The sequence below is a fragment of the Rhipicephalus sanguineus genome, chromosome 4 (genome assembly GCF_013339695.2).
Source record: "Rhipicephalus sanguineus isolate Rsan-2018 chromosome 4, BIME_Rsan_1.4, whole genome shotgun sequence".
NCBI lineage: Eukaryota > Metazoa > Arthropoda > Arachnida > Ixodida > Ixodidae > Rhipicephalus > Rhipicephalus sanguineus.
The window spans coordinates 175,957,513-175,983,999 of NC_051179.1; the positions used below are offsets into that span (position 1 = coordinate 175,957,513).

At 44.8% G+C, this 26,487-nt stretch overlaps 1 protein-coding gene across 2 annotated transcripts in view; it reads left to right on the forward strand.

The window, feature by feature from the left end:
• The first annotated feature begins 269 nt into the window (after positions 1 to 269).
• The window catches only part of LOC119390912 (glutathione S-transferase D7), a 77,077-nt gene continuing 50,859 nt past the window's right edge, over positions 270 to 26,487 (forward strand). Inside the window, exons 1-2 of one of the 2 annotated variants that reach the window (XM_037658619.2) lie at positions 270 to 325; positions 23,931 to 24,027. In XM_037658619.2, coding sequence (XP_037514547.1) covers positions 285 to 325; positions 23,931 to 24,027 — 138 coding nt within the window. In that variant the 5' untranslated portion in view covers positions 270 to 284. Of the gene's footprint in view, positions 326 to 22,932; positions 23,082 to 23,930; positions 24,028 to 26,487 lie in introns of those variants that run through there. The other variant, XM_037658618.2, reaches the window with a different exon arrangement.

The window sequence follows — 26,487 nt, forward strand, 5'->3', positions numbered from 1 at the left end:
TAACCGAGTTCAAGATGGCTCACAGAAAACACTCGCATGCTGCTTTTATAGTGTGAATTTGCGTTCAGCACTTTATAACTAAGAACGAATAGGGACATTGGCACATGATTAATACTTTTCATCGCCACAATATAATTCTATGTTTTCTGATTTATGTGTTTATTGAGAAAAATGAAACTGTTAGCGCAAGTTCATTCTTTCCATCGCATCGATTTTATGACCATGCAGTGCCGTTCAAATTCTGGCCAGGTTGATCGGTATCGTGCTTGAGCTCAAAGACGTCGATGTTGCGGCCAAAGAACAACTTAATAAAGATTTTATCAAGGTAAGCTGTAGTCTCCGCTTTTGGATTGCTGCATAGTCACCGACGGCCTCTAATTAGTGAATTGCGCAGCCGTAAGCCTCCTGAAATGCTGTAGTGACAGGGAACATAATAAAAACCTGCGCCATTTTGCAGTCTCAAAAGTTTACAGATCACTAGGCCTGAGAAAACTTTGAATTTCCCAATAATTTGTGACTGCATTCTGTTCACCTGCACAGTACATGTTTTTAGTACATTTTGGAACAGGTCAGAAATAAAAATTTAAGGTTGCCTGCCAAAGCAGGGGGAATAGTCGGCTTTTCCTTGAGTCTCGTGGTCCCTAAGCTTTTGATTCTGACTGTACCTGTGATAGGGACTTTTCACCTGTATCTGCAATGGCCATGTTTTTGTCACCGTAAGATTGTTGGTAATAACCACTACATCGCAGCGGAGGCAACTCAAACATATTCAAGTGCTTAACAGAAGATCTGGAATATTGTTTTAAAGAAAACAGTCCATATTCTTAGCCCATAATTACAGCGTTTTCAAGCGAAGTGTGTATTGACTGACTTGTGTAGCAGGCGCTGTTCCAAAAAGGCCTCCTCACTACATCTGGCACTTGCGCACCAAAGAACTACTAAATAATACAAAATATTTTTTACGGGCCTGTGATTTCAACCCAGGTCCCCGCAGCCCGAAAACGAGGGCCTACAACACTAGGCCACGTGCCCGTGCTTGCCCAACGTGAACTGAACTGAAGCATATGAATGCGTTCTATCGACGATGCAAAAAACAATTGGGAAGCAGTACACTTGATGTCGGCGCTTCTCTGCAATATTTCGTGTTGGCAGAATAAAAGCGATCTGCTGTACAATGCGTGAGGTCGATATCAGGATCGCCCATTTCAGGAAAGTTCTGACTTCGAGAAAACTCAATTCCTAAACCGCGTTTCTATGACTGCGTGATCGTCCTTTCGTTGGGTCGGTCTACAGGCTAACGAATGCTGGAAAGAACATGAAAGACGCCACGCGGATTCTATCCTTGGGAGCGATCATTACATTATTAGCATCACTCCGCAACTAAAACACAGACCCATTGCACCCAAACCACTGACGCTCACAAATTGGGACAAGTATAGAGACACCCGCAACAGCACCGCCCCCTCACACATTGCAGACCTAGGGAGTGGACTCACCAGCTTCAAAAAGACGTCGAAATCCACACCAATACTTTACCACCAGACACCTCGATGTCTACTCCTAACTCTAAGCTTCTCCATATGTGGGATGCAAAACGATCGCTATTGCGACGATGGAAACACCAGCGCCACAACAGGAAACTCCGCATAAGGATAGCGAAGCTAGACCAACAAATGAAGCGATACGCGACTCAACTGGCGGCGCAACAATGGGGTCAGCTTTGTGAAGGAGTGCACGACAGCCTCAGTTATAAACGAACGTGGCAACTCCTTAGGCATCTGCTAGAACCCACCACTTCTTGCACGGGACATTGCCACGTCGTCACCAAACTGTTACACGAGCACAGTGACCACTTAGGACAGCTTTTCGACAACCTCCGCACGTTGCACTTACCTTATTTTCGCAAACACGCTGTACCCTCTTATACAGGGGAACCTAATCAGTCATTACATGCAGTGATTACGGAGGCGGAAGTTAGGCACGCCGTCGCAACACTTTGTACCACGTCGGCCCCAGGCCCCGACCGCAATGACAACAAACTGCTTAGAAATCTTGACCCTATTTCAATTAAAGCATTGACTGAGTATTTTAACCACTGTTTCGACAAAGGCACCCTTCCACCTTCGTGGAGAGACGCCAGAGTCATATTTCTACCCAAACCGAACAAAACTCTTAGGCCCATTTCCCTAATATTGTGCCTCGGAAAGGCTATGGAGCATTTTATGCTTGCACGCCTCTAAAGACACGTGGTGTATAATGGGCTACTGCCTCCACAAATGATTGGTTTTAGAGCCTCACTCTCGGCGCAACACAATGCTTCGCCTTCATCACGACATCATAACTCCAAACGAGAGCAAAGAGACTCAGGCGATCCTCGATCCGGGCTTACATGGACCATTCAATACCTAGTCCACTGAGCTGTATATGCTAGCCTCAACCACATATCTTGTTGCTCTAAAATGTACTCTTAAATCAGCAGCTTCCTGACAGACCGCACAGCAACATTAACATTCGGACCAGAACACTCCCCACCTTACACACTAGGCAGCTTCGGAACGCCCCAGCGGTCGGTGCTTTCCCCCATCCTTTGCAACCTGGCTATGCTACCTATACCCACCGCTCTTGAACGTATCTCCCACCTAAACGTCTTCATCTATGCTGATTATATCACTTTATGGGTGCAAGAAGGCTCAGATGGACACATTCAAGACACACTACAAGGAGATGCTTCCTCAAGTACACTAACCGGGAGAGACTCAAAGATGTCACCCCTCCTCATATCTTCAAGAACCTCGCCCTCAGCCGATCTCAGGAGATATTTATTAACAAAGTGCTAGCAAACACAGCTACTACCCCTCACATAATTCATCAATGGCAGACTCTTGCTGACCGGAAGAGGGGCATAGACACCTCGGCCCACTGCATATGTACCTTTTGCCACTCTCCATGCATAGCCAACATGGTGCACCTCATTTTACGTTGTCCTGCCCTACATCCTCATCGAAGGAACAGCGCCATTTTTATGCATCCCGATTTGGAAGCAGTACAAAAGGACATACTCGAAGACCCTCAGCTTATCACATTAGCCCACCTCGGAGTTAGTAGCGGTTTGGCGCACGTGATTTAGTGCGTTCCTACCAACCCTCCCCCACCCCCAACCTCCTCATCAGTGGCCTTCGGTCCTCCCTTTGCCTAATAAAAGAATCTATCATCATCATCTACATGTAGATCTTAATATCAACACTCACATCTCATATGAATCTCTATTGTACCCCCAGAAAATCAGACTTCCGACAGCAAGCCCAGGCTATCCAGAGGGCCCAGGAAAGGGCGGAGCGTCACGGCGTTCTGTCCTCTACGTGGGCGCGGCCAGCAGTTACAACGGCCTCCCGTTAGGGGGTCGTAACTCCTCAGGATCCAATAAAGTTCGTTGTCTGTCTGTCTCCTACCAACTCACCGTTGAAACAAACACGTACTAATGATCGAAGTTCACATTAATGGCTGCCTGATTCCCAGAGTCTGACGCATTCGTGTGCTAGGATTATTTATTCAAAACAACTCACTTAATACGCACGTACTCTAAACTTTATGCAACACCGTTGAAAACACCCTAAGGCTAATAGCGAGAATTTTGGGTAAAAAATTATACCATCTCCCACTAAAGGGAACCATGTGGGGATGCGAAGCAGCGCACAGGTCGACTTAAAGTTTTGTTCATCACGGGCACCTTGCCCGATGTTAATGCATCCTTGCAAGTGGAACACACCATGAATTAACTGTAGTTGCTGTTGCTGTTACTCGTCCCGAACTCTTGTTGCAGCGTGCCACGCGGGTTCATCACGCGTCTGCAGAATCTCGTTCCCCGATACCAGCACGTGATTGCTGAGATAGTGTAAGGGGGAGAGGCCACAGCGTCTTACCCAGCCACTTACACAGACCCGAACGAGCTAGCGCGTGCCAGCCCACATGATTTTGTCTGCGTTACGCCAAACTAGGACAGCATACGGCAGCCCGGGACCCTAAAGTGCTCTGCACGTGGCATCATTCAGGCGGTCGAAGAACAAGAGGAACAAGAGTCATCCTTGGCGCGAGCGCGCGCTCAGATCGCTATGATAGGTGGGATGGTCGCCAATGCAACTACGGGCACAGCCCAGTGCGAAAGCTGCTTCGCATCTAAAACGGAGGGCTCCGGGAGGCAGAGCTAAGTCGTCTCATACAGCCGTTTTTGACTACTAAAGTCACATATACTCTCCCCTACCTTCACCCTAAACCAGCAGAGGAGGACTTCGTCAACACCATCTTTCGCCGAGTTTACTAACACGCACCACGAATTGCACGCAATGCCTCTAACGCACGACTCCATCAAACAGGGGTCATAAATACCCTTTCAGAAACCACTGAAGTCCATTTACCAGCTCAATACGCTATGTTTTACTTTTTGAGCACACAAATGAACGAGGACGAAAAAGGACGCGGACACAGCGCTTTGTCCGTGTCGCTTTTCGTCCTTGTTCATTTTTGCGCTCAAAAATGTGAGACGAATTATCAACACGCCCAAGTATACGCTCTTTCGACACGCTAAGCTAGCGACCACTACCGCAGGCCGTCATATTTTTAGATTGGACACGCATTAACTTCAGCTCTATCACCAATGCTAAATATAACATTCCCCACCACATGCACAACAAATTACCCATACCGCGCCGTCCTAAAAGCATGCACCCGACTTATCATACCAAACGTCACAACCAAGGAGCAAAAGCCCTTCGGAAAAAAATTGCAAGGAGTCTTGTAATTGGCTTCTTGTAAGTTTTTTCTGAAGAGCTTTTGCTCTGTGTCAATGCGGCAGAATACCCATTTTCCTCGTCCTGTGCCCTTTATGCTGTGGATTCCAACGGCATCCATCACTGTCAATTCCTCGGAGGAGGCATAGGAGGCTGATATCGCATTAGGTTTATCCATCCACAATATCACTATGATTGTTAGTGACTCAAAAGTTGCCATACGTAACTTCAGTGCAGCTCGCATCTCACAAACTGCCCTTTAAATTCTTCGAAAATCAACCTCCACGAAAGACATTTCTCCCATATGGACTCCCGCGCACGCGCGGCTGTGTGGCAATGAGGCCGCTCATGCCTGTGCTCGAGGAATGACTGACCCAGCGCAGGACTCCGGAGGTGCCTTAGACCACGCGGCACCCTTCAGTGTAAGAGATAGTCTTTTGACCATCCACGACCTCGTAAATCACTACCGCCTTCAGTGCACCATACACAAGCCCCCATCCCCCGCCAGCCCTTACACCAGGGAGCTACTCGCCACCACGAACTACTATGGCGCCAGTTACAAACCTGTACGTTCCCTACCCCTCTTTTCGCCATATTATACACCCTGCAATATATCCCTCCTCTTTATGCGTTTTCTGTCAACAAAGAGCCAATCACAAACATATCACGTGGGGATGTACTCGAAACCCACCACCTAACTCTATAAACATGTGATGCTATGAATGGGAGACGTCCAGCGGCACAGACGCCATGCTTTTATTCCACTGCACATCTTTCTCGGCTTCTACGAGCCATCCCTGCCTTCTTACGTCACAGGATTCCCCCTCCCGCCGAAAGAAGGCGTGAGTTACAAACAACAACGAAAAGTAAACAAGGAGGGGCTTAGAAGTGACAAATGTCAAAATGCACAGATCGTATATGTCCCAGTGGAGTTCGGTAAACTCGTAAAAACTTCAGGGGAGAGTGCAGCAGTCCGGTGATATCGAGAACAACTCTGGTGGGCGAGGCTGGCTGTTGCGTCCTAGACAAGATACCCATGCCCTGCACACTGATGAAGGCCGTGTCTTCATCACACTGAGGAAGACACGGGTCGCAGATATGTCACGGCTAAATTATACTGGATCACCTTGTGGGATCGAACGCCAGTATGCCGTACGCATCGTGTTGTTTGTCGTGGCTGATACAAACTCGTCGCTTCCACCTTGTGTTCGTGATGACCGAGGCTAACGGCACGATGTCTGACTTCTTGGGGAGTATAAGGGGTGCTTTCACTTCGTTCTGGGCGTTTTTTGTGGTGTTGCCGTAATTGTAAGCGCAGGCGCAGTCTTGACCTCTGGTGCAGAAGGCGTGTCTGGCGACCTTTCATGATGCGATGATGTCTTAAATCTTGAATTTGCCTTCGGTTTAAAGACCTTGTTTTCTGATGTCCTTGGAGCCATGAGTGTGCTTCCGTTGAAGTTTTCGGTCGTCGTTGCCTTGGTTGGAGTCTCTCTTGGTGTCGCCTAAGATTGTTGACTTGCCTCTTCTGACCTTACTGATTGTGCTGTAGAAATCTCGGACGGTCTGCATCGTTGAATGAACATGCACTGCTAGTAGCCTCAACACAATTTACTGGTGGGATGTAAGCATGCTCCGTGTCAATGAAAGTAACAGCCGCCTCTCTGTTTTTATCGTTCTAGCTTGTATTCAATAGTGGCTCCATAGTGCTTCGACTTTCATTGGGGTCAACACCTGACGACGTCATCGCGACAAACATGGCTTTAGCTGGTTCTGATTCCGAGTGTTTGTCTCTTTGCGGAACAATTGAGCTGAAGACATCTGACGAAAGACTTTGTCCTTGAAAGTGGCGACATGGTTTGGTATTGTGCGGATTTACCAGCTCGTCCTGAGCGAGTGTAACAATCTTTTGAGGCGGCTCCTCAGGTTCATCGGTAATACTGACGTCAGGTGATGCAAAGCCACATTGTGGGCCTTGTATGCGACACGAGGTGTCAAGTGCATCTGGGGCTTCAGTAATGGCTTGGACTCTATCAGGTAGCGCAGAGGTAGACAACGGAAATTTTCGCGCCAAAGGAAAACCTGGTGGAATGTTGGGTCTTTTGTGAAAATTGCTTGAATGCATGTGAAAGAGCTGAGGCTTTACTTTGCATGTTGGGGATGGTAAATTCCCGCTCGTCGTTCGAGTGCGCGAACACTCCCTGTGACTGACGACTGAGTTCGAATGTATCCAGATGGTGGGTTATAATCGAGTCTTTGCCGTAGTCTTTAAAACGGGTCGCCATTTCTTCTTTGATTTTTGTCCATGATTCGTTGTTTTCAAATATGTATGTGAGGTAAAATCGGAATGCCTCACCGGTGACGTAGTCATTGAAGTTGGTGACCATCTCCCGTTCCGACCAGGAGCAGCGGTAGCGTGGAGCTCGAATAGGTCGAAGCAGTCCTGTACGGGCCCATCGTCCACTGATCCGGTGCACTTGGGGATGTCAAGGTCAGCCGATGGCTCTGTCATGATGCTGGTCGCTGCGTGCAGAAGGCTCTGCTTCGGTGGTCTGCATGTGGTCAAGGTGTATTGCTGATGGCTTTGCTGGTGATGTGCGGCTGATGAGTCGGCTGCCAGGTCCTGTCGACTTGCGTGACGCTATGAATGGGAGACGTCCAGCGGCACAGACGCCATACTTTTTCTTGTTCTTGTTCGCCTTCAACTATGGCTCACACCCACAGCATACTTTTATTCCATTGCACTTCTTTCTTGTCGGCTTCTACCAGCCATCCCTCCCTTCTTACGTCACAAACATCAATAGTAAGGAGCAGTGTGAGGCTGCCATGTGCAGCTCGGCGCCCGAAATCCAGGACCTGGTCCTGAATTAGGCCAAGAGAGTAGAAGAGACCTACGCCGGGTAGACTCCTCTGCTCCCTCCACCACCGCACCTTTCCCTCTTGGGATAAAGAAAGTTTTTCTCCTCCTCCTTAGTCCGAAAACATCCTTCCGGAGACGGCCGCTACCAACTAAGAAATAAATAAATAAAGAAGAAAATAAACATAGAAAGAAAGAAACAAAAAAAGAAAGAAAAGCCGTACGTCAGGCGCGCCCACGCGATGCTACGATTGCCCCTATTTCACCGACTGGGGAAGGGCTTCTGCATTTTTTTCTTTTAGTTTGTAGGGGTTCTCGTCGTCTGGCCAAATGACGGCATACAGCGCTGCCTCACAACTCACAAAACATTTATTAGTAAAGGAAACGGCCAAAAGGTAATCTAACAACTGAACGTCCTCGCGGCCACAACACATGCCATCAACCGTTCAGTTCAGCCTTCGCCACGCCGGCCGTCCACCACACGCGCGCATCGGGTGCTGATGCGCTCGATTCCCACAAGTTGCATGTAGGAGAAAGACGAGCAGTGTGATCTGTAGGTCTGTACCGCCAATATGCTTTATGTGGTTCTTCCTGCAAAACATAAGACGTCGTATGCGATCACGCATAGGTCAGAAGTCCTGCGAAGCTGAGGTGTGAAGTAGGTGCCATAAGAAGAGAAGGTAAAAAAACCTACCGCCTGTTCAACGGAAAGATAGGAAGTGACAGAAAAAGGACATGTCTCCCTTGACTTGCGCGCATCAAACCATTTTAGATGAACGGCGACGCGGAACATGCTCACGCGATGCTTCGGATTATTTGTACACGCTCCAAAAATGGAACACAAAGCCAGGTTTTGCCATTGAACCAGTACACCTAAGGAAAGAGCGCACACTGCACACAATAACAATCGAATGTCCAATGAAGCTGCTTCTTCAGACACAATTAGGTTAACATTAATAGTTGGAATACAAAAAAGCACTAGCAGAAATTGTCTAGCTATTTACGTCAACATGTCTGTAAGTACATTACGATATATTCGAAACCCCATCTTTATTTGACGAACCTGTGCGAAGCGTTGTTGCCGTATACAACGTTTTGGCGCAGTTAAGAAATTTTTCACAAAAGCAACCTTTCGTCTATACCACGGATCGGCAACCTTTTGAGGTGGAGGGCCAAGTTGCATGAAGCCGACACAGCGGAGGTAGGGCGGCAAATCAAATGGGAGTGCTTTGCAAGTCAAAGAAAATATTCGGCCAATTGACAATACTGCACAAAACTGGAATGGAAACTATGTTTATTTTGAGCACGCATGTCACAAGGTCGCAATTTGCAAACAGGTTACAAGAAAAAGAAACAAAAATCATTCAATGCAACTTTTGGTGCTGAACATTCTTAGCCAACTCGTACCCCTTTTTTTGGACCTGTGCAGAGGAAGGAAGTCAAGATGTTCTGGCTGAGTGCGGAGCTGGGGGACAATACCCATTGAAAGCGATCTTTCTTTGTTCCTGTCTGACCCCATTTGAGGTCAAAACTGCCATGTCGGCCTTCAAATAGGACGTGACAAGGGGAGGGGTACTCTTACGTCGTGCCAAGGGGCCGCATAATAGTCCTGCGTGGGCTGCAGATTGCCGACCTTTAGCCTATACATAATATCTGACTTTTCTGGAGTACAAGCTGTATAGTTCGCCCCATTTTCAATAAAGTTTCTTTAGCTGCGGTTTGCAGTTCTGCAAAGAGTACGCAGATGAATTCGGCGTTGTTCAAAAAGAAAGCTGAAGCGCACCGGACCGGTTACATGCGTGAACTACTGCTGAGGCCGTAATTATCTACCGCACCTTGAAACACAACGAGGCGTCTCCTGAACCTGTTCCTATTTTAGGAAGTACAAGAACTCCTCAGGACACCGTTTCAACCTCCCAAGCATATCGTATAATGCATGGAACTACCAGTAAAGCAACACCTGAGTCATTACAACGCGTCTAATGAGGTCCACTGCAGTACGAAGGCTTCTCCCAATGACCTCCAGTTTACCCTATCTTGTTCCAGCTGACTTCATTCTATTCTGGCGAACTCCTTAATTTTGGCACTCCATCCAACTACCCGCCTTCCTCAAGTGCGTTTCCCATCCCTTCGTAATTACTCTGTTGCTCTTACTGTTCATCTGTTGTCCGTCCTACGCATTACCTGCCCAGCCCAGGTCCATTTCTTTCACTTGATGTACACTAGAATATCCGCCACCCCTGTTCGTTCCCTCACCCTTTCTGCCGTCATCTGATCTCTTAATGTTAGTCGTATCATTTTTCGTTTCATTGCACGCAGCGTGGTCCTCAAGTTTTTTTTCCTGTTGCTTTGTTCCTCCTCATTTCAGCACCCTACGTTAGTGCTGGCAGTATGCAGTGATTGTAAACGTTTCGCTTTAGTGACAGCGACAGATTTCCTTTGGTTATTCGGGAGGTTCTGCCGAATGCGTTCCAGCCCATTCTTTTTGTTCGGTGAATTTGCTTTTCGTGATTAGGCTCCCCTCTTAGCAGACGTCCTAGGTATACATATTCTTCTATACACTCCAATGTATTGCTTCCAGTAGTGAACATTTAACACGGAGCTGTTTAAACCGGTCGTAATCTGCCCAACGCGAACAAAAAATCTCAGGCGGATAGGCGCCACAAGAAATGGGCAAGCCCCAGAAACGAGTACAGAAGGTGCAAGCATTAAACGAAAACGAAGACGTGAGGGAGAGAGAGAAAATGAAAGAGCTATAAAAACACAGAAGAATAGAGTGACGGAAAGAAAGAAAAAAGATAGAGAAAGAAAGTGATAGAAAGAATGAGAAATAGGAAAATGGAGAGAACTCAAGGCGAATAAAGACATAGAAAGATAGAAAGACAGAGAAGTCAAAGACAGAAAGAGAGAGACATAAAAAAAGACAGCAGAAGAGAAGGACAAAGAAAGGGAGAAACAGGAAGAGATAGAAAAAATGGGGAAGCGATAAATAGAGATACAAATATACAAAAAGGGATGAAAGAAAGAAATAGAGAGAGAAATAAGTCAATAGAAATTGATAGAGAAAAAATGTACAAGAAATAGAGAAAGAAAGAGAAAAACGAAGCAAGGAAGGCCACCGAGCTCCGCTTTTCCTTCAGGCTTGGCACCACTAATGCGAAGCTGCCATAATATTTTTTTCTCTTTCGTCAGGCTATTGACTATATTTGTCTTCATCACATTCATTTTTAGGCCTATTTTAATACCTTCCCGGTATGATTCTTCTATCATTGTGAGCTTGGTGCGGCCTCGAGTTGTCCCTGGACATTCGTTAAACAGTTTGCAACAGCGGTATGGCGCATTACATCCATAAACATTTTTGGCAAAGGTCAACATTTGTTTCAGTTTTTTGCCATGTCTGGTACAGCATTCCTCACACTTTCGCTAAGTTGAATCACGGTGCAAGTCTTTGTCCTGTACTAGAGCGACAGGCTACTTTCATCACCGCTCCGAAAGCAGATGGAAGTTCTTACGAAGGCTGCAATTAATACATGGTATAAATAATACAAGTAAACCGTACATTGAAATATTCCATGATGCCATATAATTTTTCGGTGTGGTCTTTCTTTTCTTTGTTTCTGTTAATATTTTGCAAACATATTCAGACAGCGTTTGCAGTGGTTTTTTATGTTTTCTATACACACGGGAAAACTGTCGCTGTAATTACAGCCGTATAATACTGGCGTCATGAAACATACAATGACTCCTAAAATGTCGTCTTAAAGGCAAGCACTTGTCTTTAAGTGAGGACAGGACCACACATATCACGCACACGTGTACATATGTCAAATACACCGCACCGGTGGAAACACACGTACGGGTGGAACGCCGTTGTGCAATGGCGCCACTGTGAAATCGCTACGTAGTCCCAGGAAAAGGGAATTGAAAAGGATTCATTATTGGGCATCAGTGCATACTGGCGAAGTGTGGCCAGTCACCTTAATGAGGAAAGACTTCTCGACACCCCTACAGGAGATGTAATATATAAGCTCAGCTATTCAGTAATGTTTCACCTTAACGGTGAATTCTGACAACGCTGTGCAAGCGTGCATACGCCCAAAGTACCGGTTAACACAATGAACTGAAGCTTATGCTCCTTTGTATAGTCGATATATTTAGGGGACTCTTTAGGGCACGCTCCTTGTCTTACTCTCATTGTCCTTGTCTTACTCTTAATCAGTACAATACACCACGAATGTGCCTTATGCTTTCCTTAGCTGGTTTGTCCGTTTCCTTAGCTGAGTTTAATTCAGAAAAAAACGCCAGGCTTGTGCGGAAAGCGCCGCACAGTCACAGCGAAAGCTGGAAGAACGGCATTCCTAGAGCCCGTTGTAAAATCTCTTAGGGCTACTAATACAAGTACACATGCAAGGTACCCACTATGCCACAAATTATAATTTTTGTGAAGTTTGGGAGCACCCGCTACGCCTTTATTCGTCATTCTGCGGAGAAGCCGGCTACCTGCTACACATCTGTAAGGCATTATGTGCACTTTGTTGATGCGGCGGCTGATGACGATGAAAAATTATGGCTGAGCCCTTTGTAATAGATGGGGAGCTTTAAACGACCCACTAGTTTACTAATTCGCATTGTGTGACGACCGGTAGCTATTTCACTCTCCCAAGACGCTATATAACATTAACGTGAGAAAGCGAGAGAGAGAGAGAAAGAACATTATTGAGGCCCTGAAGAAATGGATCATTGGGGCCTTATGGGCTTCCTCGGCAAGCAATACAAGTGCACTTGCGAGGCACCCACTGCGCTCTAAATCACTAATTTTTGTGAAGTAGGGGAGCAGCCACTATGCCATTTTTCGTCATTCTGCGGAGACCCGCGGTACCATCTGAACACCTGTAAGGCATTATTCCCCAAATTTCTACCTAATTCTAGAAGTACACGTTTCTGGGATAGTATTAGGTAGAACAGTCGAAAGTTCGCGCTCCCCTGGACCCCTTCCCTCGTTATTTCATTGCGCAAAAAACAACCATGCTCTAGCGGCTTGTAATTTCTACCTAATTGTGAGAGCTGTAGCAGTAGCGTTGTGCGCGCACTGTAGTGTTATTTCTCTGTGATGTGCCCTCAAGGCCACATTGCACCTCAAGGCCACATTTCCGGCTCACTTCCAAATTATTTTCGTAACGTATTTACAGTTAGAAAATTTATTATTCACATGTGTAGACACCTCCATCATGTTAGTATAGATCCTCTGTTGGATGGCTCACTCACCTGCTTTGCTACTTTTATTTCGACTACAGTTTCTCAGTCTTCATAGGGAGTCAACGGCCAGCGCTTTCGCGGATATTGACGATACGCATTCTTGGCGAAGCCCTCAGAGGCGAGACCTGGCGAAACCTTGCCAAGCCTCGCCGGGCCTTGCTTGGTATCGCCATGTCACGCTTCTTCTTGCGAGATTTGCGGTTCACCGTAAAACAGCTTATAAATATCGCACTCCAATCTATTGCCACGTCTAAACTACCTCCATGAGCGCGTGGCTTGTTCACTGTTTACTCTTATGACTGCACGTTATAACGACAAACGCACCTGTGTACTGCCACGCGCGATTCTTTTTCTGTTATTCTGGAAGTAACGCGACTGCCAGCGATAAGGCTGGAATATTCGATGCCACATGCATAAATGCCGATGTGCATTACCACTGATCAGGCAGCCGGGGGCCGACGACTGTGATTTCCGCTATCAGCGCACAGCGTGCATTGCCTGTAACGTCACTTTTCGTTTCCTGGGCACAAGTTAGACCAATAGTTTCATCTTCAATAGCCAGGCTGCGCTTTCTTTCCCGTCGCGACCACGTGATAACATCCTTCGGGTAACGAATGCGCGTCACCTATAGCACAATTCATTCATTAAATTAACTATTTAGGTACGTTTTTCTCAGTGTCTCTGGTTTGGTACACCTGCTCAGTAGGTCTCACCAGCAAAACGCACCTAGGTATGGCACTGCCGCGAGGAATGGCTCACTTCTGCTGTCACGCAAAATAGGCGTTCAGCGACTCAATGAAATTCTGTCTGTATCAATCAATCAATCAATCAATCAATCAATCAATCAATCAATCAATCAATCAATCAATCAATCAATCAATCAATCAATCAATCAATCAATCAATCATTCGAATTTTATTCATACATAACACAATGTACAAGATAAGGATATACAGAAGCAGGTCCCGTAGTGTAAACTGAAATGGGACCTTTGATGCAATATAAACATAAATATTTGATTGGCAACGACAGTAGCAATAGCAAGATTACAAAGTTCAATAATAATGAGATACAGATACAACGAAAAGACGATGTTATTATCGACTATGTGTCATCAGTAATATAAACTATAAGTGCAAATAACACAAAAAGAGAAAAAATAAAACAACAGTTTGAGGAGAGAATGACAAGTCGAAAATCCAGTTATGCAGAAGAATTAATGTCACATAACAAGAACTTTTTCAATTTATGGCGAAATTTACGGGTTTTTTGGATTTTTATTCGAAATAGTAATCTATTCCACAATGATATGGCAGCAAAGTGAACTGTTTGTTTGCCATATTTAGTTCGCTCTTTGGGCCGAATGAAGTTGTTATGCTGCGCGAAACGAGTTGGGTTAGTATTAAGTGAAGATGATGAAGGAATTCTTGACAATGAGATTTCATTATTTAGTTTGAAAAGAAAAGTGGCGAGATTGTATTTTACATGGGCGGCTACATCGAGAATGGTATTTTCTTGAAGTAACTGTTTAGTATTGTATGTGGGTGGACAAGACGTGATTAATCTAATCGCCCGGTTCTGGATTATTTGTAGCAGTTTTTGGTGAGTAGTGTACGTTTTACCCCAGGAGATTATGCAGTAGTTAAAGTGGAAGTGTACAAACGCGAAATAAAGTGAGATAGTGCCGGTTGTGAAAAAAAATGAACGTGCCCTGATGAGGATGTGTATTCCATGTGATAATTTTTTTAACTGTGTTACATGGTTTTGAAATTTCAAGTTACGGTCGATATTTACGCCTAGGTATACGCATTCTTCGCAAGCTGATAATGACTGGTTGTCGATGAAAATGGGCGGAATGCACTCTGGTGATTTATTTTGCGATGAAAACACAAGAAATCTATTAATTTTACACCATCCTAACAAGTTATGAAGGTCACTGTTAAGCCGTGTTACTACTGCTGATAGATCTTCGTCAGAATTAATGATTGTGGTGTCATGAGCGTATAATATGCACTTAGAAAATGTAAGGCAATTAGGCAGGTCATTAATATAAAATAAAAGTAGTAAGAGGCCCAGAATCGACACCTGTGGTACATCTAAATTAGACATTTTAGGCTTAGAATAAGCATTACGTACACCAACAACCTGATACCTGTCACGTAAGTAGTCGCGTAGTAGTAGTAGTAAAGGAGGACCAGTTATACCAATTGAGCCTACTTTACTATTAAGAATGTCATGGTCAGTGGTGTCAAATGCCCGGGAAAAGTCTACGAAGTATTTCCTTAGTTGGTCACTAAGAGATACAAGTGCTAGGTCAGCAGAGTAACCAGATCTAAATCCAAATGGGTCAGGTGAAAGCATATTTAATGTGTTTATATATTTCATCAATCGCTTTTCAATAATTTTTTCGGTGACCTTGCTGAAAAAGGGCAAAACACATATCGGTCTATAATTAGATACTAATGAGGTACCCCCTGTCTTAAAAAATTGGCCGCGTATCTGCGTGCTTCGCTGCAAATGTCGTGTAAAGACGATAGAAGAGGCGCTGTGTGAGATATGGACGCCATCTGGCAATACGTCGGGAAACATGAGTGCTGTGTTGCGTGCTGGTAGTCCCGGCGCAGCAGCAGGCGAAGACCGGCGGTGACCAACGCGACCGGCGGGGACGCCAGCCAGCCCGAAAACGCGGTTTGGCGCAAAGCGCTGAAGCAGAGAAACGTCCGCACTCAACGAGTACTCTCCACACACTCTTTTATTTACACGTCGCCTGGGTAAAACAGGAACGCCAGAGCGGCGCCCACAACCGGCAGCCTGAAGGCCGCCCACAACGCTGCTTTTTCATTTTTTAAATATTTTTTTTCACCTTCTTGGCCTTCTCAAAACTAAAGTTTTTCAACACCAACCCATGGCATTCGTACAGTGCAATACAGAACCGAAACCGAAACACAACAATGAGCTCGTGCGAAGGGCACGGAGGAAGGCAAATTCAGCGCAGTCGCATTTTCAGCTTTGTTGAAACAGCGCTCACTAGACGACGACGAAGTAAAAGAAGGCACAGGACAGGCAGCGCCTGTCCTGTGCCTTCTTTTACTTCGTCGTCGTCTAGTGAGCGCTGTTTCAACAAAGATGAACGCATACCAACTCGCTCAAGCTTCCATTCTTATGCATTTTCAGCGCAGCTTAAGAAACTAGGGTCCTTAAAATTACGTATGTATGCATTTTCTATTAAAGGAACACGCCACCTAATACTTACCTAGTGATGTTGCACCTCAGATATGCATGATATTTACTTTTTGATCGACAACGTTCACAAGTATGAACAGCCGAACCAGTTCAAGACGGCTGGCCCTTGGGCAAGTGGTTCAACTTTGGCCGAGTGGCTGAAACGAGGGACGTGCCGACAAACAGAAAGACAGAAAGACAGACCAAAATTTCTGCGTTTAAGTTCCCCAAGAAAGACTATCGTCTTTAAAACTGGAGTTATGCTACCACGTTTGAGTTCACGAGGAAAGATTCTTGTTTTGAACATCAGGTTGATAATGTGAGATAAGAGAAATGATACTGGTTTACAAATTACTTTAACATAGCCAGGATGAATGTTATCCAGCCCAGCGCTGGTTATTTTTAAATTATCAGTTACTGATGCCACCTCCTCAGGAGTAGTTGGAAACATATAGAATGATTGTGGGAGGCGTTTTGAGGCCCATAAGTTTTGCTGTGCGTGCGGATGAATATCAGGAAAGCAAAAATCACCAAAGGCATCTGCAAATGTAAGTGGCGTAAGGTAAGCATTAGCATCGTGGGATATTTCTGATATGGTATCGGCTGCTTGTTTCCTATTCAAAAATGAACTCACTATCTCCCATGTTTTCTTTATATCAGGACCACATTTAGGTATCTTCTGCTCGTAATACTTGGTTTTAGCTTCTTTAAGACGAGCAGAAAGTGAGTTGAAAAAATTTTTATACCGCGCACGTAGGTTTGTATTGACTGGCTGCCTTTTTGTATTTTTAAAAAGGCTTTCGCGTGTACGCATCTCTTTAAGGAGATTATCAGTGACTCAAGGGTTTTGAGGAGAGGCCACTTTTTTTTTGCATTTGCGCACCCGGAAGCAGGAGTGATAATCGAGGACAATTTTGTTAGAAATCGCGACTAAGCTACCTGCGGATCATTAGTATCAACAACGGAAGACCAGTCAGTGTGGGAAACGGTTTCTAATAATGAGTTTTTATCAAAAACGAGTTTGGTGTAACAGTTGGCATATGAATAGTGGGCAGATGTAGTGCGAGGAAGACGGGAAAGTGGTCGGTAATGTCTCTTTCAAGTACCTCTACATCAGGTGGACACAAAAGATTCGACAATACAGGATCGATCAGAGTGCTGGAGCCACCGGATACAGAATGAGTAGGGATGTTAATAAGGCATTCGTCACCAAAACTATGAAAACAGGATGAATCCAATAAGTTGAAGTGGATATCACCTGTAATTATAACATATTTATTATCTGTAGATAACTCTTTCATCATTTTTTCAAAGTAAACACAAAAATCTGATCCAGAGGATGAAGATGATCGGTAAACGGAACCAAAATGTGTTAACGGAACCAAAATTATTAGCTCCGTGTTAAAGCACTGGAGCTAATAATTTTTTTCAAGGGCTGTGTGGCGCCTGTGGCCCAGTATTTGTAGGGCAGCACTTTTGTAAAACATGTTAGTGCCCGTTTGTTTTAAGTGTTTTCTTTTCTGTGTCCACGTTTTGTTGTGAGATCATAATTTGTTGGTTTGTTGATCGTCCATATTTATTTATTTATTACAATATACTGCAGGCCAACTTGGCCCAAGCAGGAGGGACACTAGACATGAAAAAAATAAAACAAGAATAGCTTAATACACGCAATGGTACAATCAAGAACTACAAAAGACAATAGGTGTATAAATTTAATAACGCTCATATATAGTGAAATGACACAACATCAGCCCTAAGACACCATTAAATCTAGCAAAAAATATGCTCTTCGAGACACTGAGCGAAGTGTGGCGACATATTTACTGAATTTACTACGATTCCGCATCAATGCTGTTTTGTTTTCCTTTTCTTTTTTCCCGCGTGTGGCTCGAGAGCAATATCAAGTTGTTCTTGGTTGCCTTTCATTCATATTTTTTTGCTGGAGAATTATACGTGCATTCTTTTGTTATGTTTGTGCTTCAACTTTTGTAGTGCTCACTAAGTACCTGTGAAGCTTATAACATTGATGTTTCTTTTGGTTTATTGCCTTTTTTGATGAATTGATGAAAACGTGACGCAGGCATTGATGCAATGTAAACAATAACTATTTTACCTACGACTTCTCGCAACTGTTTTAATCTCAAACGAAGGAAAATTTATTTCAACAAGACCAATGAGAAAATTATCATTTACTATTTGTGCAGTAGCAATCATACGCTTCAGTTCTGTAGTTTCAACAGTGATGTGAAGAAAAGTTGTCGCCGAGCGTAGTCTATGACATTGTGGGCCATAAAAGTGGCTAGTATTTTTGTTTCACGTGATCATGCTCATGAACAAGAATAACTAAAGTTCTCGGGAATATGTTCACACCAATGCCTGATGCATTTTTAAAGGGACACTAAAGTGAAATAGTTAATAGGTTTAGATTGCTAAATTTCAATATGCAAACTGTAATGTTAATTTCGCCATCACAGCTTTAATAATAAAAGGAAAAAATCAAGCTCAATGTCTCACTTTTAGATTTCACACTGAAATCTCCATGCATGGTTTGTGTCCCTTTAAGGTGATGTTTAAGATGCCTCCTTTCTCTACGCCTAGTCAGCTTTCGGGTTTCATTTCTTATTTACCTATTTATGTATGTACAATATCTTCAGTGCCATTGAGGCTTTCACTGTCTTACAGCGATGCTTTAAAGGGGAGTAACACTTAGTCGTAGCTGTATTAAATGCAAATGCAACACGTGTTTGGAGCGACAAATTTGTTTTGCAGCATAATCATCAACAATTCTCCTAGAAACGTTAGTCTCCATAATTATTGTCTTAATAGGCACCCTATTTTTGCAGTTTGTTTTAAGTAATTCATAGTTTTTGTTTCTGGCATTTCATTGGTGTATTACTGCGTGCAAGCATTTTTTTACTTTTTATTTTTCCTGAGTTTATGGAACAAAGCTTCGAAAAGTTGTGATCTCAAATAGTATACATTGTCTTTATTAATGCAGTTTTCAAAAGTGGCTCTGTTATTACCTGTCCTGTTAATTTATTTTCAAAGTGCAAGAAGTTTATACAATAAATATGCAATAAATTAGCTTTCACAAAGCATTAAAATGCTTGCTTTTGTTTGCATCTTCTATCTGGGAAACCTATTGTGCATTCCCAGCGTGGGAAATCAATATAAAAAATTCTCAAATCTGCTTCTCACTCATGCACGTGTACGACAGGGCTTGTTGCTGAGCTAGTTGGTTCATCACTTGAGGAAAAAAAACTGTTGTGACGCAAAGAAGACGAGGACGAAGACACGAACAGACAGACACGGGCGCCCGTGTCTGTCTGTTCATGTCTTCGCTTCGTCCCCGTCTTCTTTGCGTCACAACAGTTTTTTCCTCACGTGAACAAATGCTCAAATATACTCCTTCATAACCTCCCCTGTGAATGCAAAAGATACTCCCATAGCTGCCTGCGCAACCTCCCCGAGGGACGTAAACATATGCTCCCGTAGCTGCCTGCAGAACCTCCCCGATGCATGTAAACATACACTCGCGTAGCTGCCTGCAGAACCTCGCCGATGAATGTAAACATATACTCCCGCAGCTGCCTGCAGAACCTCCCCGATGGATGCAAACATATGCTCCCGTAGCTGCCTGCAGAATCTCCCCGATGGATGTAAACAAAACTCCCCTCAGTCCACTAAAAAAGCCGTCCTATAGGGGAGTAAATATTTTACTCCGTCGGGACGGAGTTTAGAAAACACCATCGGGGAGTGCGCTTAAGAATAAGCCATTTACTCCCATCTCGGCTTATTTTTGCTTACAGTGTAGTCGTGGAAGCTAGACGAAGCCCACATAGATCAGCAGGCAAATAAAATTCACCATCTCTGCGGCCGTGAACATTTCCCAAGAACCATCATCTTGGGCATAAGACTGTTTCTAGAGGGTTTGAAACCACGCAAACTCATTTTTGTAACACAAATCCTGTTTATTACCTCCACAGTGAAAAAGATGCTCAAAACGCCCATTTTCCTTGTGGCACATATCGCTTCACTGAGCAACACTACTCTGAGCTAACGGCCGGGTTGCCTTCTTGGGCTGAACATTACGCTCTACTTGTTGAAGTTTGTCACCAAATTTTTACCATATACTGTCGATGCACAACAAATAAAAGATATGATAGCGCGAAAACCCTCACGGCATTTCAATGATAGTAAAAAAATCTATGTGCAAAAAAGCGTCATGTACTGCTCAACACCTGGCTACGATCCGGGCTCGTTCAACGGTTTTTTATCATCCAAACTATATTTCTATGATTTGATATTATCCTCAGAGGCACTTCTGCTAGAAACAGCAGGAAAGTCGCTTGGGGACGCAACAGAATTCTCCATGGAACAACATTTGTGAGAGGGTCCCACTACCGTTTCGTCTGCCATTTTCGCGAACAAACCAAGCAAACCGCTATTTTGAGTCGCTGTTAAAAATCGCTGCCACTCGGGGAAAAAACTAACTATGCAGGAAACGAAAGACATATTGCGCTAGATGATGCAACTACTTGAAATGAGCGCCCATACTTTTAAGTTCTCCTTCGGCGTGTTCGGTCACCGGTGACTCACGTTCGATAGGCGCCGTCACGACAGAGTTGAGCCTTGCGGAGAGTAACTAGAAAAGCATCCCTGGGGATAATAGTTCATCTGAATGGAGTATTTGAGTGCACCGACCGGCGAGGTGCAACTGCAGGGAATAACAGTTGCCCGATAAGGTGTAATACCCCTGTCACACGGCCACCACCGAACTCCGCTTATCTCCGTTCCGCATTGAACTCCTTAATGGAGCTTAACCAGAATGGAGTTGTGGCCGTGCTACACGGCTCGGTGCAAGCTTTCGACTGCTGCCGCATTGGGCAGAAACAGCGCTGCTTCGCTCGTCGAAACGTCCAATTTTTTGCCTGTGCAATCGCCTTTAAAGCAACAAAAACGTGTTTTTGTGTGTTGATGAAGTGCTCGGAATCACCATTCCTGTCACAGTGCTTGCGGGTGCGCCACACACGTGCAGAAACAAATATGGCGCGACGCTTCACAGCGGCGGCTTGGGGAGGCGTGGTGTGGAGAGTACAAGCGCAGATGTCCGAAAAAATACAACCAAAACTTACACTACATATCGGGAAATGCCACACAAAAACATAACATAGTCTGAAAATTATAATTGAGCTCATTATGACGTTTTTGCGAGTGCGGTTTTCAGCGTAGCAGTAGCTGGCTGGGAACGAAAGTACTTCATCGAGACGAAATGGTCATTACCGAACTCCCTCCACCAAAAGCTCTATTTAACTTCCTCAACGAAACGGTGACCGTGTGACATGAACCCCATTTCCCTCGAGGAAAAGACGAGGGAGTTAAACGGAGTTCACGGGTGCCCGTGTGACAGGGGTGTAAATGCCAGAACTAAACGTTAATCCATTGAGGTTATCTGTGGGGACTAACAGTTTCCCGGTAAGGAGTATGTGTGAGGACATAATGTTAGTCCATTGAGGTGATCTGTGGAGACTAACAGTTGACCGGTAAGGTGTAAATGTGAGCACTAAATGTTAGTCCAGTGAGGTGGTTTGTTAGGCCTAACAGTTAGATGCATGGTGACTAACTGTTAGACCCGGCGCCGTTAGTCCTTAAGGGGATTAATGGTTGTGGCAGCCCCATTAGTCCCCAGAGGGTTGAACCACAGACCATTTTAACACGCTTTTTTCTTAGAGTGTACGTGCTGTTATCTTCGCTTGCACAGTCAGGAACACACAAAATGAAGTTAAATCCGTTGATCGCGCGCGATAGTCATGCGAGACACGGGAGAACGGATGGGCGACTGCTAGGCAAAGCAGGGTAGGAGACAATTCACAACTGATATTTGTCGCATGTGGGCCAATCGAGGCTGTTCGCACCAATGACGTCGCGTGTATCACAGTCAGAGGCTTAAGTTATTAGGGAACATTTAAGTAATACCAGATGCTTATTATTACTTCGGAGTCACCTACTTCGGCGTGCCCTGTAATCATATTCTGCTGTCGGCACGTAAAACACAGAGTATTAAAATCTCTATTTTATGCAGTATATTGTTGCTTTACAGGCAATGAGTGAATGACAGAATCTGCCTTATTTGTGTGTTATGACGCAGGAATAAACGAACAAATTGATGATATGCTCAAAAGAGTTGCACTCACAAAGATAGAATGCCTTCATTTTAGCCGTTCATACACCGTGACTATGAAGGCAACCGATGTAGTCCACTCTGGAATGAACCTTATCTTGACAAGATGCAGTTGTAGGCACCACCTCAGGCGCGTCTGCACATTTGCAGGCAGCGGGTCGCTGTCCCTCATAGGGGCCGTCTCCTTCCACAAAATATTCCTTTATCGCGCTTCTCTCATTTAGCGCTTATTCTGTCATTTGTGAGAAAAAAAAACAATTCAGCGCATAGGTGGTGTGTACAAAACACGGTGGTACGCACAAAACACATTCATACTACTCCGAAGTTTGTCATATCAAAAGTGGTTGCTTGATTTACCTTTCTTAAAGATGGTAAACAACTGCTTATCGCGATAAGTAGTTCGACCGGAACGGCAATATGCAGCAATTGTGGCCGCGGTCTTTATGTTTCAACTGCGCCACGCAAGCCCCCAAGAGTCACGCTTGCCTTAAAAACAGATCAGTGGCGATAAAAGAAAAAGGTCGTCTCCATGGTCTGCCTCGCTATCAACGACATGCCCGGATGCCACTGCCGAGAGAAGGCGGCGAATGCAACTTCCCGTTCCGTGCCTCGTGTTCTCCTTGGGACGTTGCTTCGCCGCAACTGAACGCGAGGTACACATCGAAGGCGCTGCATTTTACCCACCACCATTCTGACAGCTCTCACGTGAGCGAAACGAGTGCAGTCGTTGATCGAAGATGTCCATCGTGCTATACCAGCTGAATGCTAGTCCACCGTGTAGGTAAGCATCTCTGCGGAATTCGCATTGACTCCTTGAGCTTTTGTGTGGTTGAGAAAAAGAAAAGCGCAGGCTTGCAAGATTACAACGAGTTTAAAAAAGTATAAATACTAATTCTTCGGAAAATAGTTAGAGAAAGTTTCATGACGATGAGGCCGTGAGAAAATAGACAACCGAAAGGACCACCTACACCAATAACCAAAAAGAAATTCTGGCAATGCAGAAATGGGGGAAGAATACAACAGATAAATGAATTTCTAAAAATAAAAGAAACGTCAGTCGTGCGCTGGACAAGCAGCACAGCCTCAGCGAAAGCTGGAAGAGCGGTCTTTCTAGAGACAGTTGTAAACTCTCTTGGGACCATGCTTGGGACAAGTACACGAACAGTTGCAAGGTACCCACTACACCATATATCATCATAATGTTCGCGAAGTAGGGAAGGACCCTATATGCCATTATTCGTCATATTGAGGAGAAGCGTGGTATCCGCGGCACACCTGTAAGGCATGATGTTATCTTTGTTGATGCTGTGGCACACGAGCCCATTGTAATGGGTGGGAAGGCTTAAACGACCAACTTTTCTTTCTTGTTTTCGTGTTTGAGTTGTGCAATAGAGTTGGTATCGAAAGTAAGGTGCTCAGAGTAAGCACTCGCTTGCTGCTGTTATGGTGTGCATTTACGTTTAGCCATTTATATTTAGGAACGAATAGGAAAACTGGCATATTATACATGCTTTTCATCGCCACGATTTATTTTTATGTGTACTGATTATCTGTTTATTAAAAAAAAAATGAAACATTGCTGTTAGCGCAAGTTCACCGTATCAATCGCATTGATTTTATGACCATGCAGGGCTGTTCGAATTGTCGCCAGGTTGATTGGTATCGTGCTTGAGCTCAAAGACGTCAATGTTGCGGCCAAAGAACAATTGAAAGAAGATTTTCTCAAGGTAAGCTGGAGTCCTCGATTTTTGATCTCTGCATAGTGACCGACGGCCTCTAATTAGTGAACGAAAATTCGCCTCGGGATCTTTGACTGGCGCCCTCGCGCGTGTGGCGTCAGAGAGGGGACTCGGGTTCCGCTCTTCGCGCGCGCGTTCCATGCGTGAAGCCTGTTCGACGCAAGCGGCCAGTCTCTCCTGCTTGAGTTAAATTGAAACATTAGTAGGCAAGTTCATAAAGCAATTTGTACGAAATGTTCAAGCAATATGCCCAGCGAAATCGAGCCGAGTTGACGTCAGGAGCACGTTCAGTGTCGATTGCTCCTGGTGTCGTCTGCTAGACATAAATGTGTACATCTGTATGTGTGGCGACGATTTCCTTTCGCCACTGTCCTATGGGTGTGGCGCACTCAAAATGACTTTCCGGCCCATTCTGGATCACTGATTTCAGCGTTCAGGCTTCGGCTACCGGGTCTGCGTTAAAGTGCAATATACGTATGCCGCGTGCTGCGCTTGTTCGGTTGCCAAGCCTGCTCCTTCGATTCAATTCCTTTGTTCGGATTTTTAAGCGCATGACAAGCGATGTGCGATGTCATTCAAATAAATTAAGTGGTCGTTACAGGCAACAACCTTTGATTAAATCCGATTTTTCAGCAGCTGCCGTGTAAGCGCGTCGTAAGTATTTGAAGTTTAAACAAGAAATAAAAAGGTGGAGAGCACGTGTCAAAAGGGCATGCACGACAGTGATGTGAAATATTTCGTAGGTTGTGCGGAGTTGTGTTTTTTGTTTTTTCGTGCAGCATATTTTAACCCATTCAACGTTTGCTGACACGTTCCCGGTCGTTTGAAAATATGCTCAACAGAATTAGTGTAATCATACTAACGTAGATAAATAGAATTCTTTCGCATCAAAAGTCGTAGTAAGATGTATTTGCAATAAAATAGTGTAAATAACTCTCAACGGTCGACTCCTCATAGGGCGTGATGTGGTCACTGTACTAAAAAGACTCGCAGGGTCCCTTATGCATTTGCCTAAGATGACTGGAAGGCGATATCCATGTTTTCTTTTCGTTCATCGATGTTCAGTAGATGTTCCCCGCCTCCTTCCGAATGCTTTTTGGCCGTATCCTGGTTTTGCACTGCCTCAAGGATCAAAGGCGTTGCAAGCTTTTTACACATCGCCTGGTTTCATATTGCCTCCGTGATCGACCCACCGATCATGGACGCAATGCAAACCGACCACGTCATGTGATGACGTCATCATGTGACGTCACAATATAACGTCACAAATATTGGCGGTCTGTGTTGTCATAAGGACGTCATAAGGTGACGTCATCGTGTGATGATTTTTGCCTCACTCGTATGGACGCTGCCGACTAGGGACGCGGATTGTGAATTTTCACGTTTGATCAGGAATCCAAAGCTTTCACCGTAAAATAATCAATCGTTACGGTGTGGTAAAGAACAGCAATAACCAGCCAAAGGGGCCAAAAGAGTGGTGGGAAAGAGCTTTGTTTTTCGTCTTCATGGACATATTCGCCGATTTTTCCTACCGTTAATCAATATCTATTATCGGTGACAAATGAAACACGGACAGCACAGCACATTCCTCAAGCATTAAAAACTGTATAATGCGCGCCGTCCTGTCATCACCATTGGCAAGCACGCACGCCCGATTAGACAGCACTGCACGATCGAAAGCATGATTGTGGCTCACGAGCTGCAAACCGCGAGGGCGTATCTGTCTCTGTCATAAGGGCGGGAACTGCACGCGAACCACTGCTGGCGTTTCATTCGTGTTTCAGTACGTGTAACAAGTTTTAATGTTCATCCAACTCGCCCAATCTACTCTAGCTGTCCGCAATAACCCGCTGGTCGATGAAGTTATAAATTTCATTTTGTCGGCAAACGTTTTTTGTCGCTCAAGTCTATTTACATAACACTAACTTTTGCGAATAAGCCGTAAAATTGATCCCGCTTCGCTTCCAAAGCAGCGCAGACTCTCTTTAACTCGCTTGGCGGGACGTTCGCGCTTTCACGTAAGCTATTTCAACGCCATCCAGCCCAGTGAGTGATGCTACGAACTCGGTGGCATGATCCTGATCGCGATGGCTCTGTGTATATAGAAGATACGTTAAATATGTTAACGTTCCTTAACCTCCTGTAATGATAGCAGCCACCTAAAGAACTATCATTACAAGAACATACAGCTAGTAGTTGGGGAACGCCGTGCGACATGAGCGAACTATAACAAAAAGGCTGCTGTTCTAGCCACAGACCAGAAGACGACAAAAGCCGCATCCCCGCCTTTGCGTCAGCGGAGCGCCGTTCGCAGCGCCGCCATCGGTGGCGCACCAGGCGAATAGGCAACTCAAATATACTCAGAAGTTTAACACAAGGCTCGAAATATTGTTTTCAAGAAAACGGTGCGTACTTCGCGCTTGAGCACCACAATTAAATCTTTTTCAA